Source organism: Dryobates pubescens, chromosome 9 (assembly GCF_014839835.1).
Source record: "Dryobates pubescens isolate bDryPub1 chromosome 9, bDryPub1.pri, whole genome shotgun sequence".
NCBI classification, from domain to species: Eukaryota; Metazoa; Chordata; class Aves; order Piciformes; family Picidae; genus Dryobates; species Dryobates pubescens.
Genome location: NC_071620.1, coordinates 30,515,217 through 30,528,939, shown reverse-complemented (window position 1 = coordinate 30,528,939; position 13,723 = coordinate 30,515,217). Strand labels below are relative to the sequence as shown.

Here is a 13,723-nt window from a genome sequence, read left to right as displayed (position 1 = left end):
ACTAATCTAATCCTTCTCACGACTTTCAGGGAAATAATTGTTTGGAGACTTTCAGCGCTAAAATCCTGCAACATTTTCTAAACAAGAAATATAGATTAACAGACAGTCAATGACAGCTTGGGAATTAGCACTTGATATAGCAGCTAATTACATTACAAATGCAGCGTCATTATGCTGTTCCAGACAACAAAAATAGCTCCGTGAACCAGAAGATGCCTTTTCACAGCGGTTCATACAGTGTCCTCCAGACAATGTGGTTCCTGTCTAATAACAGCCACTTGCACACACTGCCAGTATACAGAGGCAATAAAAACATCACAGTGTCATCCTTCCCATCTTTGGCCCTATTAATAAAAAAATGCTTTTGAAAACTCTCTTAACACTGATCACTCTGCTGTGCCATCAAAGCTTGGAGTATATAAAAAGGTATATGAAAGACCAGCCACAGAGTAAATGCATTAAAAACTTACCATGACTGCTTTATAAAACCCATTCTGTATCTCAAGAGCTGATAGGAAGCAGTGTAATGACTTCTGGGCTAGTAATCATCTAGATAAAACATCAAGAGTCCAAGGCATTTGGAGAGCAGTTATTAATGTTACCTCATGACCCTCAACATTCCCAACAGCCATCAAGTTTTCAGATGACCCCATTTCCACGGGGGCTCCAAAACAGAAGAACTTGGCACATGGCATGTGGAGCATTTTTAGCAACCTCACCTATGGGAACCGAAAGTACATGCATGCAAGAGTTACCAAAAGATGCTTTGGTTCACAAATTTCCCTCACAAGTGCAGGAGGCAGGAGTACAGCAGAGAGAGAAACTCATCTGATGTAGCATAACCAACTCCAGAACAGTGACATGTGCTCATGATAGCCACAGCTCAGCACACCAAGAATTTCAGCCCCTGGCTGGTTGTCCCACTGAGCGCTGAGCATTCTTGAAAGTCTTCTTGTGACAGGGGTGTTCAGCACTTTGAATTTACCTTAAACCACATCTGCTCTCAAGAAAACAGAATTCCTTAGACTGATTCTGGATAGTTTCCACCCCCACCTGCCCATGGCTTTGAATTACACTTCCCTTAAGAACCCAAATTCTATAAATTAATCCAAGCTCCTAGGCACTGGGTCTTCCCAGGCAGTATATTTTAAAACAACACAGCCGTCTAGCGGTAATAATAGCTGCTGCAAATAAAACACTGTTGCACACATTTGCTGTCCAACACTTTGCAAAAATGATAGGTTTGATATTTTGGCATTTCATCTAGATCTAAATTAGGGCTTTTTGCCTACAGACCCTTTAGAGACACTGTATCTGTTGGAATGGGTCCAAAGGAGGGCCACAAAAATTATCAGAGGGCTGGAACACTTCTCCTGTGAGGACATGCTAAGAGAGTTGGGGCTGTGCAGCCTGGAGAAATAAAGGCTCTGGAGATACCTTATTGTGACCTTTCAGTATTAAAAGCGGCCTATAAGAAAGATAGGGAGAATTTTCTTAGAAGGGTTTGTTGTGACAACACAAGGGGTAATGGTTGAAACTAAAAGAGGGTAGATTTAGACTAAGATAAGGAAGAAATTTTTTACAATGAGGATGAGGAAACATTGGCACATTGCCCACAGAGCTGGTAGATGCTCTAACCCTAGGAATATTCCAGCTCAGGTTTGATGCGGCTCTGAGCAGCCTGATCTAGTTGAAGATGTCTCTGCTCACTGCAAGAAGTCCCCTTCCAACCCAAAACATTCTATGATTCTGTGATCTGCAACAATGTCCTGGGTTAACAAAACCCACTGTCACAAGACTCCCCCTCCCCCCATACAGATGAGAGGAAAAGTAACACAACAAAGTCTGGATTGAGATAAGGAATTGAGATAAAGAATTTAATGAGATGACATGATGCACGATTGCCTTAGCCTATTTGCAGAAAACTGCAGCAAAATGCAGAAGCAGCAGCAGTCAAGGCCTCCAGGTGAAGATGAACCATGCACTGAGAAGGGAAGGAGAGGCAACAGTGTCAATTATGTCATTAAAGCAGAACTATTTAGTCCATGCCTTTCTGTCACATGTTAAACAGAAGAGCCTTTGGAAGCATGCCCTTGACGATAAGCAAACAGGGGCAGACAACCGCAACTCAGTGAACATGAGTGTCATACCAATTGCTGCATTTTGCTACAAGAGAAATGTGTTTTCCAGGACCTGCAATTTCTTGTATTCAGCACAGGCTCTTGGAAGCTAACTAAGCTACATTCACCAAACTGGGTGAAATACTCACTTCACCTCTCAGTAAGAGAAGCCTGTAAATTTCTGTGGCAACCAACTCCACCATATACAGAAGTTCTTGGCAATGCAGGATTTTTTTTTCCTTGGCATACTCATTCTGTCAATCATACACATTTAGTACAGCAAGTAGAAGATAAGGAAAGCACTAGGTTGGGTGGAATGGGCTGCCCAGGGAGGTGGTGGAGTCACCATCATTGGAGGTGTTCAGAAGGAGACTTGATGGGGTGCTTGGTACCATGGCTTAGTTGTTTAGGTGGGTTGGATTGGTTGATAGGTTGGATGCAATGATCTTGAAGGTCTCTTCCAACCTGCTTTATTCTATTCTATTCTATTCTCTCTGCACAAGGGGGGAAAAAAGTCAAAATAACAACAAGTACAGCTCGAAGTGGAATATTATACATGCTCCTTATGCCACTCCCAGCTGAAGACTTCAGGATAAAATCAAGGTAAATTTTGTAAAAGCTGAAAACTGAGAAAAAAAACCTTAAATTTGGAAATTCTGTCATATATCAGCAGCTCACATCCTGAGACATACAATGACCTATAGGCTCTGGCATTCAAAAGTATCTTTGCATTGATGTTACCAATTTTAAGACTAAACAAGACATCTACACTCTTCTGTTTGACACCTCTCATAACCAAGCTCAGCTATACTTCAAGAACAGCTCTGATTTCAGACTGAACTTACAGCTTCCCTGAAGCACTAAAAGTGCCCTAAAAGCAACTTCTGAGATCATCAATAGTTAACCTTTAGGGTTGCTAATTCAGAGTTCACAGACCATTTGCATTACTGCAAATATCCTCATTGCTTCAATACTAATTTATCCTGGTTTGCTGAGCTGACACTATTGTGTAAGGGGGGAAAAAATGTACTGGGCCAGCACAGGTATTTCATATTCCTTTTATTTATTCTCTTTGTCAGTAGGTAAGTAATCAAAATAAGCTATCTTTGTGAACAGAGAGAGAGCAGCTCATATAGATTAATTGTATTCTCTACAGCAGACATCTTCCTGATCTGGGATAAAGAAGCATTCGGTCCTCACTGTGATACTACACATAAACCAAGTGTTAGTCTTACAGGACAATCAATGAGGAAATCTCTTTTAAGATTGATACTCCAACCTGTTTTTTACTCATTTATCACTTGACTGTATTTTCCACGATTTTCACCAATAATTGTCAGCTCATTACTTTGTTAGTTGTGATGGACTGGGGTATGCCAGCACTGCTCACTGAACAGCACTCTGCTGTGGAATTGGCTCTGCTTAGGTCAGGGAAAACACTTTTGGCATTACTCATTACTTGAAACAAGAAAAGCATAAGAGCTTTGGAAGGACAGTATGAAATCCACTGAAATCAGCATTTCTTCCTCCAAATGCAATTCCTTAGTTGCTCTTTTTCAGCTGTTTTTATGATTTGCAATTGCCCATCACATGCATGGTTTTTTTCCAAGGAGCTTGTGCATTGCTGTAAATGAAACCACCATTAATCTCACCTTCTTTATGTACTATGCTTATTTAAGCACTTTTAAAATGCCTTGTTTTTCTTTTGGCTAATAATTATCTATTTTGCTTTAAAGCACTTCTTTCTTTTTTTACCCCTGTATGAAATGATACTATTTCTGTGCATATTTCAGTACACAGCATTGAAATTCCTATCAGTTTTGCCCTTTATGTTGTCATTTTTTTCAGAGGAATTCCATATTGCCTCTCTTTGGGATACATTTCAGCAAGTTCAGCTCTTAGTGCCCTTCTCTAACTCTTCCCTCACTGGCTTCCTTAATCCTTGAATTTACCTATTTTTCCAATGAACAACCAACCTGTTGTTACCAGGGCAGACCCAAGACACTCATGTTTAGCTCTCAGCCTCACTCTGTTTCTCTTAAAAATCCAGGTATGTCTCCTGGTAGACTGATTTATTTCCTCATCCCCCAGATCTCAGTGCCTTATTCTTTGTAGGTCATGTCACATTATTGTGATGTCTGTACACTTAACATTCTATTAAATTGCTGGAGTGTGTCTAGAGAAGGACAACGAAGGTGGTGAAGGGGCAGGTCTCGTTAAGGAGCAGTTGAGGGAGCTAGGGTTGTTTAGTCTGGAGGAATCTGAGGGGAGACCTTCTCACTCCACAACTCCTTGAACGGAGGTTGTAGTGACACAGTGTTGGTCTCTTCTCCCTAGTGTCAAGTGATAGAATGAGATGAAATGACCTCAAATTGCACCAGAGGAGGTTTATATTTGATGCTGGAAACAATTCCTTTAAGAGTGGTCAGGCACTGCAACAGGCTACCCAGGGAGATGACGCAGTCACTGTCCCTGGAAGTGTTCAACCATGTGGACATGGCACTTCGAGCACTTCACGTGGTTTAATGGTAATGGTGGTGTTGGGTTGATGATTGCACTTGATCTTAGATGTCTTTTCTGACCAAATAAATTCTATGAATGACAGAACATTGAGTCTCCAAATTATTTAGCGCCGATTAAAGGGAGAAGAGAGGTGATTACAGACTTAGCCCCAAGGTCCCTCCTACTCCCACCACCCAGGGAGGACACCCCGGTGACCTTGGTGGAACAGAGGCATCCGCTCCGTGCCACCTGCCGACCGGCACGTTCCCGGGAACGGGCCCGCCGATGCCGCGGTCGGAGGGACCCTCCTCAAGGCAGCGGGCTGCGGGGAAGAGCCAGACATCCCTTCGTGTATCCCCTACTCAGCCCAAGCCACCGCCCCGGAGGAGCTGGCAGGGAGGGCGCAGACAGGCGCCCCTAGGCGCCCGGCGGCGGCAGCAGCGGCGGCGGCTCAGTGCGCAGGCACGGCGCGGGAGCGAGCAGCGCTCCGGGCCGTACATAATACGTGGTGTCTGGGGCTGTACGCGGCGCAGAGAGGAGATGGGACCAGGGTGGGAGAGCCGCAGCTAGCGCCGCTGCGGTTGCTCAGCCGGCTGAGGGGAGCGCCAGAAGGGACAGGTAACCCTGGCGCCGCCGCTCCTGGCCTCTCGGAAAACTTGGGCTCGGCGGTTTGGCAGGGACGGTAGTGACTCTTGTGACAGTCGGCGTCCTCACGGGGGGGAATACAGCGCCGAGGTTCCCGCAGGGAAGGTGGCGGAGAAGAGCCGGGCGCCAAGCCGCGGGGTGGGGTGACGGGTACGGCAGGGTCCCCGGACTTCGCCTCCCGGCTCGAGGAAGGAAGCGATCTTCCGGGGGAAGGCTGGTGCCGCGCTGACCCGCCGCCGGGAGGGGGCTTGCATCGCCGCCCCGCGCTGCAGGGCAAGGGCAGGGCAGGGCGACGGCCCGGCCAGGCTCTCCTCTGCCCTCGTCGTCTGGGTACGCGGGGCTGCTGGCGCCGGGCCAGGAGAGGTTAAGGTCGGCAGTCAGTCACGGGAGACGAGATCGCAGCCGAGGTGCCGGCGCTGCGGAGTTCTTCCGCTCCGCCCGGGAAGCGGACTGTCGAGTGTCTCCTGTTGTGCGGGCGGAGCAGCCCGCGCCTGCCTGTCGCAGGGGTCGCGACCTGGCGGGGTCGCCGCCACCCGCTTGGGAGGCCCCGGCCTATACCCCCGCGGGGCCCTGCGCACTCCCCGGTGCATGGCAAGGGCGCTGAGCACCTCAGACGTCCTCAGGGAACGGCGGCGGCTGCTCTTGCCGGTCCCCCTGCCCAAAGGCCGGGCACTGAGCCAGAGCCGCGGTGCCATGAGGGCTCGGCTGGGTTCTGGTGGGCTGGGTCAGGCCAAGGACAGCTTGTCTCAGCCTCTGAACTGGGAAAGTGCTGGACAATGGCATGACAGGTAGCTGAGGCATCAAAAAGCCCATTTTGGAAACTGCCGTTAAAGCCAGGTGAGTTATTCCAGTATTTGCCCTTCACAGGCTCTTGCTTTGTGCAGGTAAAAACTGGAAATGTGGCCTCTGAACAGAAGGATCAAAGTGTGTACATCTGGGAGAGGGGGGCTTCACCTGTGCAAACCCATGGGTATTAGAGGCTGTGTGGTGTGGAGGAGCAGTGGTGCATCCTTATTGGCTTTTCCTTGCGTTTCAGATGCTGATTCCTTACACTTCTTTAAATGTGTCAAATCTGTCAGTAAGAAGGCAAAGGAGTTGGAAAATTTATTGGGTAATTTTTCTTGGAGCTTGCTCATCTTTTCATCTTCCTGTTCACCAATCCAGTCACACCTCCCTAGATCAGTGGAGAATAGTAAACAGGACAGCTTTTGCCATGGAAACAAAAGTTGCTAGGGGATAGATTGCTACTATGCAGTGTGTGAAGCTGTGATCATACATCCCACATGCTCCTAGGCACCTCGGGTTTAGGTACTGGAAAAGTTTCAATGATTGAACCACTTTTGTGGCGTGGATGCATGTTCTGAGCTTGTGCATAACAGATTCGGGTAATTGACCTTCTTTTAGCAAAAGTTTCCCAACGTTTCAGTGTTTATCTTCTTAGCCATGAAGGTGAGACGCACGTCAACACTCAGGAAATCATAACTACTGCAGTATATATTCATCCAGTATAATTTGATGCTGTGACACATTTCCTTCTTATTTATGGAGAACTGTTTTCTCACACTATACTCTGACTGTTTCAGTTCCTCTGACCCGTCTGTAAGGAGCAAGAACAACGTAATTATGTTTACATTGGAGCTGAGGAAGGAGACCATCAAATTACTGGGCTGCTTCAATGACTCATATAGGGCTGAGAAGCCTTCTTCTCTCTAAGGGACAAGATATTTTGCAAAAGATAGGAGATTACTTAAGTGGAAGAGTCTGAGCATAAAGAAGATGTTCAGTAGCACTTAATATTATGCAGTGGTTGAAAAGAATGATGCTGGCAGTGGTTTGTTTTTTTTCCTCGCATTTTAAAAGGTCATGCTACTTGATGCTATCACAACTCTCTCAAGCCAAAGATCATTCTTTTGTTTTCTATTCCACCTCCTAGCTCTTATTTATCATTTTGCTCGTATGCCTGACCAAAACCACCTACTAGCATTTTAGATTGCTAAAGAAGAAGAATCCATGTAATCTGTGTGCAATGCAAATCATTCCAGGCTGTGTTCCTTACAGGCAATCCTTCACCAAGCTGTTAGAAACACTACATCCTCCTTTCTCTCTCTTGACTAAACCTACAGACAGTGCAGTGAATGTGTGATAGTGTTTATACAGCCTTCTGTCACATTACATTGAGTTTTCTGAAATCAGTTATAACTTCAGTTGCTAGTTCAGACTCAGCAAGTGCTTCATTTACTGGAGAAACCAAAGAAGCTCTAAAATTGTCTTCTGGTGGCATCTGGAGTAATGCCATCAAGCTTTGTTGACATTATCTGGTCCTTCCTTGTGTTGGCCTTATGGAGTTACTTCCACTTGGGGGAAATGCCTCCCTTTCTGCTCATTATATGATGCTGAATGTGTCTACCTGAATGAATTTAGTTGGCAATGACTTAAACATAAGTTATTGAAGGGTTAGGATTGATGCAAGAATAAACATCTAAGTAGGGACCTGAGAGAGTGAGTTTCTGCAGGGCTTTGATTGGCATCTTCCTGAAGTGGGAGAATGGGTGCTTGTTTACTTCAAACCAAAACAAATGGTGAGGGAAATGGACATAAACTGTTCTTATCCTTGAAGCATGAGCTGTGTAATCTCATATGGGAGAGCTGGGGCAGTTTTGATAAGCTACACTACTACTTCATCCTCTCCTTTCACCCTAAGCTAGAGGTCTACCTGTGGTCTGTCTACCTATGCAGTAGATGGAACTCTGGTTCTATGGAAATTCTTCTGTGCTTGTCCTGTGGAAGATGGCACCTAGCTGTTGAGGAAATGGTAGTGGCAGTGAGAAAAGAAAACTTCTTTTCCTTCCTTCAGGCAGGGCACAAACAACAGAAGGAGAGACTCCCATGGGAGGTGAAAAGCTCTTTCGCAAAAGAACCAACAGGCTTCAAAATTAGAGTAACACTCAGCATTCCCCCAGCGTTTGAGATTGTATACTTGTATCCATACCACTGGGACTTTTTTATACCTCAAAAAGTAATAGTGTTCAAGAGCTCGTAGCATTGTAACAGTACAACAAACAATCTTTTTCCCAAAATAGTAACTATAATGGGAAACATCACTGTTAGCAACTTGACACGGGGTGGCCCGTGTTCCAGGCTCTCCCTGCTCACCAGAGGGGAGTTCCCTGCTGTCTCAAGGTTTCTGTTCATCCTGTCGTAGTTCCTTGCCTGGGAAAACCAGCATCTTAAGCACACTCTGGAAGGCACTGATACTGTTACCAGAGGACAAAAGCCCATCAATGGAGTCAGAAAGCACTTTGACTTGTCAGAAAGCACTTTGACTTTCTGACACTTCATAGTGGCCAAAGTGGAAAAGAGGAATCCACAGGGCATGCAAGGGCAGTTCCAGATTCAAAGAAGGAGCTTCTGCCAGAAGCCATGCCTTGTTCTGTCCCTGCTGTTCTGCAAAGCTTAGCCACCAATACTGTCCCCTCTTCTCCTGAAGGGAGCTCTGGCCTGTGCTATGGCCACCAGCATCATGTGGGCCTCCTCCTACGCTTGGTCATGACTTCTGTGAAAGCCTTGAAAGAGATATTTGCAACTGTAAGATGCTGAGAATCACAAACTAAATATGTAGTAGCTATACAAAATAAATAGAAACTAAGATTAGTGGGGTTTTTTGAAGAGGAAAACCCACTTTGTCCCTGAGCCAAAAATGCAACCATATTCCAAAAGGCTGGAAGACCACTGCTTTGCCAGCCAAGAGCTTCATTCAAATTGTTGCCATTCCCTATCGATACTTCTCTGGCTTCTGTTTAATTTAAAGGCAGCAGTGTTTGTTTTTCATGCATACTCAAGAATTTCTTACCCAGAAAGATCAGCCATTCCTAAAGGGCCACAGGGCTGCAAAATCTTGAGGTTCTAGGTGCCGTGAGCGTGTCAAACCTTCCTCCCTTCCTTCCCTCCAAGTAAAATTGTTGTGGCAGTCAGATTAACTGCATGAAGCTGATATAAACGGAGCTGTGACATTCAGATGCAAGTACTGATTATGATCAGCAGTTTCCTTTGGACTAAGACTTTCTGAACTTCTTTAAGGAGAAGTCATTCAGCTTAAGTAACATTGACATGTTGCTTACATTTTTTAGAGGCGAGTAGAGAAGATTGTTGGTAGTTTTCACAGCACACTAACTTCATTTTATTATAGTCAGATGGAGTTTGGGCTTTGACTTCTCCATGGGAGCAGTGGTTTGCCCGAAGTTTGGTGTTTGCATTTTCCTCTCTTCAGTGAGCAGTTTGGTGCTGTGATGACATTCCATGTTTTCAATTTTTAATCATCCATATTTAAGTTCAGGATATATACAGTTTGAATCTGTCTAGGACTTAGTTTGCCTCTGTTTTTCATAGATATGAATGTTTTGTCAATGCTTAGTCCTGCACTTCAAAAGGTCAGGCAGAAACGTTTTAAAAATCCCCACCTTACCCAGCAGCTTGGCAAGTTCCTAAGGCTGCAAACTATTTAACTGATAGTAGCAGTCTGAATGAGAGGCAGTATGAACCCTTGAGGGATGCTGGCTTTTGTTACCTGATGTCGTCTGCTTCCTTCAGTCTCCATGGAAACACAGTAGCCTGCTGGTGCAAAATATGGGGAGCCAGCACTCTTGTGTATGGAAGAGAATGTTCTCTGCAGCACCTTTAGGCTGTGCTGAGCCAGGAAGCTGAGTGCCTTGGTTTTACTTGAGCTGAGTCACCACATGCAACTCTTTTAGGCTCATTTGTTTTGGAAAGAAGTGAAGGACAGGGCCCTCCTGGGCCGCTTTACTTTGTGTTATCTGGAGAGTTTGTAGGCAGCTTTACTCTTCTACCGCACTGATAACAATCTGCTTTGCATGGAACCTCTCATTGCAGGTAGGAAGGATGAGCTCCTATGCTGACATCTGCGGGTCCCGGCACACGCAGGGCAGCACTGATGGAGGCTACCAACGCTACGGAGTTCGGTCCTACCTGCATCAGTTTTATGAGGATTGCACAGCTTCAATTTGGGAGTATGAGGATGATTTTCAGATCCAGAGATCGCCTAGCAGGTGGAGCTCTACGTTCTGGAAGGTATTGCCCACTGCTGTTTCCTGAAGAGAAAAACGCCCACTTCAAGATTTTTCCCGTGCAACTAATGGGTATAGGTATCATCCAGAAGGTCCTTCTGTTGCTCAGTTTTCCCTGAGATGACAGAATAGCCAAGCAGGGTGCTCTTACCAAAACAGATCAGCTTCCCAGGTAGTTGTAGGGTCTTTGGATGCTGCCACTGAAACATCAAAGACTGGTGTAGGAAACCCCACCTATAGCTTGAAAGTGTAGTTTACCTCTTTCTGCACCCATAGTGGTACTGCCAGATTATTAGGAATAAAACTGGTAGGTTAACAGCAGTAACTCTGAGACTGTGTAACCTAGGAATCAAGCAAGTTACAAGGTTTCCATTAAGGTGAGGGAACTTGATGAAATTTGAGAACACCAGCGGTAAGAAAGGATGTGCAAGGCCATCTAACCCAATCCCTCTGCTTTGTTGCTGGGGCCATTCTATAGGAACTGAATTTTACACTTAGACTTGAAATGTGCTAGAAATATTCTGTGATCTGTTCACAAGAATAAAAACTTCCTTCTAATCCTTGCAAAGGAATTATTTGTATGGAGTGAAAGCAAGTGGTAGATGTGACACAGACTACAGCAGGGACTGAACTGTTGGTGCTAACCTCCACCTAATGCAAAAGGAATAGGCAGAAATAGCACAGCACTGGGATTAAATGGTGATCCTCTCTGTGATGGGGCCTTTGAACATGAAATGTTACTTATATGTATAAAGACATAATCTATTGTTTCCAGAAAATTCAGTACTGAGTTGTATAAACACGAGTTGTAAAAAGGCAGTTTCTCCCTATACAATAGAATAGAATAGAATAGAATAGAATAGAATAGAATAGAATAGAATAGAATAGAATAGAATTAACCAGGCTGGAAGACACCTCTGAGATCACGAAGTCCAACCTATCATCCAACACTATCTAATCAACTAAACCATGGCACCAAGCACCCCAGCCAGTTTCTTCCTAAACACCTCCAGTGATGGCAACTCCACCATCTCCCTGGGCAGCTCGTTCTAATGGGCAATCACTCTTTCTATGAAGAATTTCTTTCTAACATCCAGCCTAAACCTTCCCTGGCACAGCTTGAGACTGTGTCCTCTTTTTCTGGTGCTGGTTGCCTGAGAGAAGAGACCAACCCCCACCTGGCTACAACCTCCCTTCAAGTAGCTGTAGACAGCAATAAGGTCTGCCCTGAGCCTCCTCTTCTCCAGGCTAAACAATCCCAGCTCCCTCAGCCTCTCCTCATAGGGCTTGTGCTCCAAACCCCTCCCCAGCTTTGTTGCCCTTCTCTGGACACATTCCAGCAAGTCAACATCTTTCCTAAACTGAGAGGCCCAGAACTGGACACAGTACTAGTATGGCCATGTAGGACCTTAAGGAAAAATACATACCAGCCTTCTCCTAGGAGAGATAACAGTACCTTCAAGCTACACTGAAAGCTGAATGCCTCCTAGGGCCACTTACCAGCTGAAAACTAGAAACTAGACAGGCCTAATAACTGTTTCTTTTGTTTCTTTGTTGTTTTTTTCCCCACAGGTCGGACTCATCTCCGGGACGGCTTTTTTGCTGATAGGTTTAACGGTTCTTGTAGTGGGTTTTCTTGTGCCGCCGAAAATCGAAGCCCTCGGGAAAGATGATTTTGTTGTGGTGGATACCCGTGCCATACAGTTTAATGGGTCCCTTGATATATGCAAGCTGGTAGGTGCAGTCTTGTTCTGTGTTGGAGGGTCCACCGTCGCAGCGTGTCTGATGATGTCTGCTTTTGCTAAAAGTTACTCCAAAGAAGAAAAGTACCTCCAGCAAAGATTTAAAGAGAGAATAGCCGATGTGAAAGCCCACGCAAATCCAGTCACAAAAGCGCCAGCGCCGGGAGAGTCGAAGATACCTGTCACTTTGTCCAAAGTTCAAAATGTCCAACCTCTCTCTGAAACTTGACCCTGTCCTTGGGTTTTGTTTCTCACTTTAACTGGAAAACAGCAGCTGTTGTTGGCATATGTGCTAGTCAATTACAACATCGAGTGCTCTGCTATACAAACAGACAGCTGATGAGGAAGCCAATCCAATGCAAATTTAGGATTGAGAAAAGGGAAGTGATGTGATTAGACCGGTGACCAGTATTTTCAGTGTGTTCGAACTTCCTAATCTGTGTTGAACCAAATGAGTCCCTGCAACAACAATTTGCTGTTCAGCTTATAAGATTGCATCCCTACAAAAAAACCCCAGGGTGATTATGCCAGCTGTACTAGGAACGCCCTACATCCCATGGTTCAGAGTTTAGATGAGTTGGCTTTTTGTTTAGTTTTTCTTGCCTTTGAAATCCTGTTTAGTCTTACTTTCACCACCTGATTTTGCTGTCTGGGAAGCCAAGATTCTGCCCTTGTAATTTGCACATGTCCTTCTGTACAGTCTGTATCAAAGAAATACTGCACAGGTAAAGCATACGTGACAGTCAGTGGGTGCCCTCTTGATCCTGGTGCACATCACTTCCCAGCAATGCTGCTTTCTGGGAAAGGCAAGTTATACTTGATCCCAAGTTAGAATCAACCTGTATGAAACTGCCACTTTTGTCTTAGTCATTGCCATGTTACCAAAAAGTACAAAATCAAGGGAAGGAATTCATATGGGAGGAGGAACATCATACCTGCACCTCTTTGGTTTGATGCTGTTTCTTTCATTATGCTGCGTTACCTTTGAAGCTCATACAAAATGTTTTCGTTTTGGCTGGGTGTGGATTACTGAAAGCAGTTTGACACGCCCAGGTCCCATGTTCTGTCAGTACATGAATGCCATGTTAGATGACCTTAACCTATTTATCTAAAAATGTTTTGAAATGCCATTTATATTTTTATAGAGGATAGAAAAAGTTCTGCTTAACCAGATAACATTTGTGTGGATGCTTACCTGAAGACGTGTCCTTTCGTGGAAGACCCTTCGTTATTTTCCCAGCCAGGACAATTATTTCACTGTCTTAATCTATGGATTTAAACTGTACAAAGACAGATGTGACATTTGTACTTCCTGACAATATGTGCCACCTTATAGTTCTGTCTATTTTTTGAATGGATTGAATAAAATTCTAGGCGCAAGCCACCCATGGATTTCGTGAAAAGTCTATTTCTGTCAGACAGGTGTGCATGTAAAATTTGGGAGGGGGAGTCAGCAGTTGAAACAAATCTCTCTATTGCATTCTGTGTTCAGCTTTCACAAGTGGGGAAGTCACTTTAGAATAGAATAAACCAGGTTGGAAGAGACCTTCAGGATCATCATGTCCAACCCATCATCCAACACCATCTAATCAACTAAACCATGGCACCAAGCACACCATCCAGTCTCCTCCTA

General features: G+C 45.0%; 1 protein-coding gene across 1 annotated transcript; it reads left to right on the top strand.

The window, feature by feature from the left end:
• The first annotated feature begins 5,087 nt into the window (after positions 1 to 5,087).
• On the top strand, positions 5,088 to 13,480 carry NRSN1 (neurensin 1). The gene is made up of 3 exons (XM_054164015.1): positions 5,088 to 5,240; positions 10,155 to 10,352; positions 11,921 to 13,480. Exons 2-3 carry the CDS (start codon positions 10,164 to 10,166, stop codon positions 12,317 to 12,319), a joined length of 588 nt encoding a protein of 195 aa, XP_054019990.1. The 5' UTR covers positions 5,088 to 5,240; positions 10,155 to 10,163; the 3' UTR covers positions 12,320 to 13,480.
• Positions 13,481 to 13,723: the final 243 nt, after the last annotated feature.

Excerpts from the sequence above, each read along its gene's own strand:
- NRSN1 (XM_054164015.1), top strand. The coding sequence starts at position 10,164 with ATGAGCTCCTATGCTGACATCTGCGGGTCCCGGCACACGCAGGGCAGC. Across the intron at positions 10,353-11,920 it reads GGAGCTCTACGTTCTGGAAG|GTCGGACTCATCTCCGGGAC; the intron begins GTATTGCCCACT and ends TTTTCCCCACAG.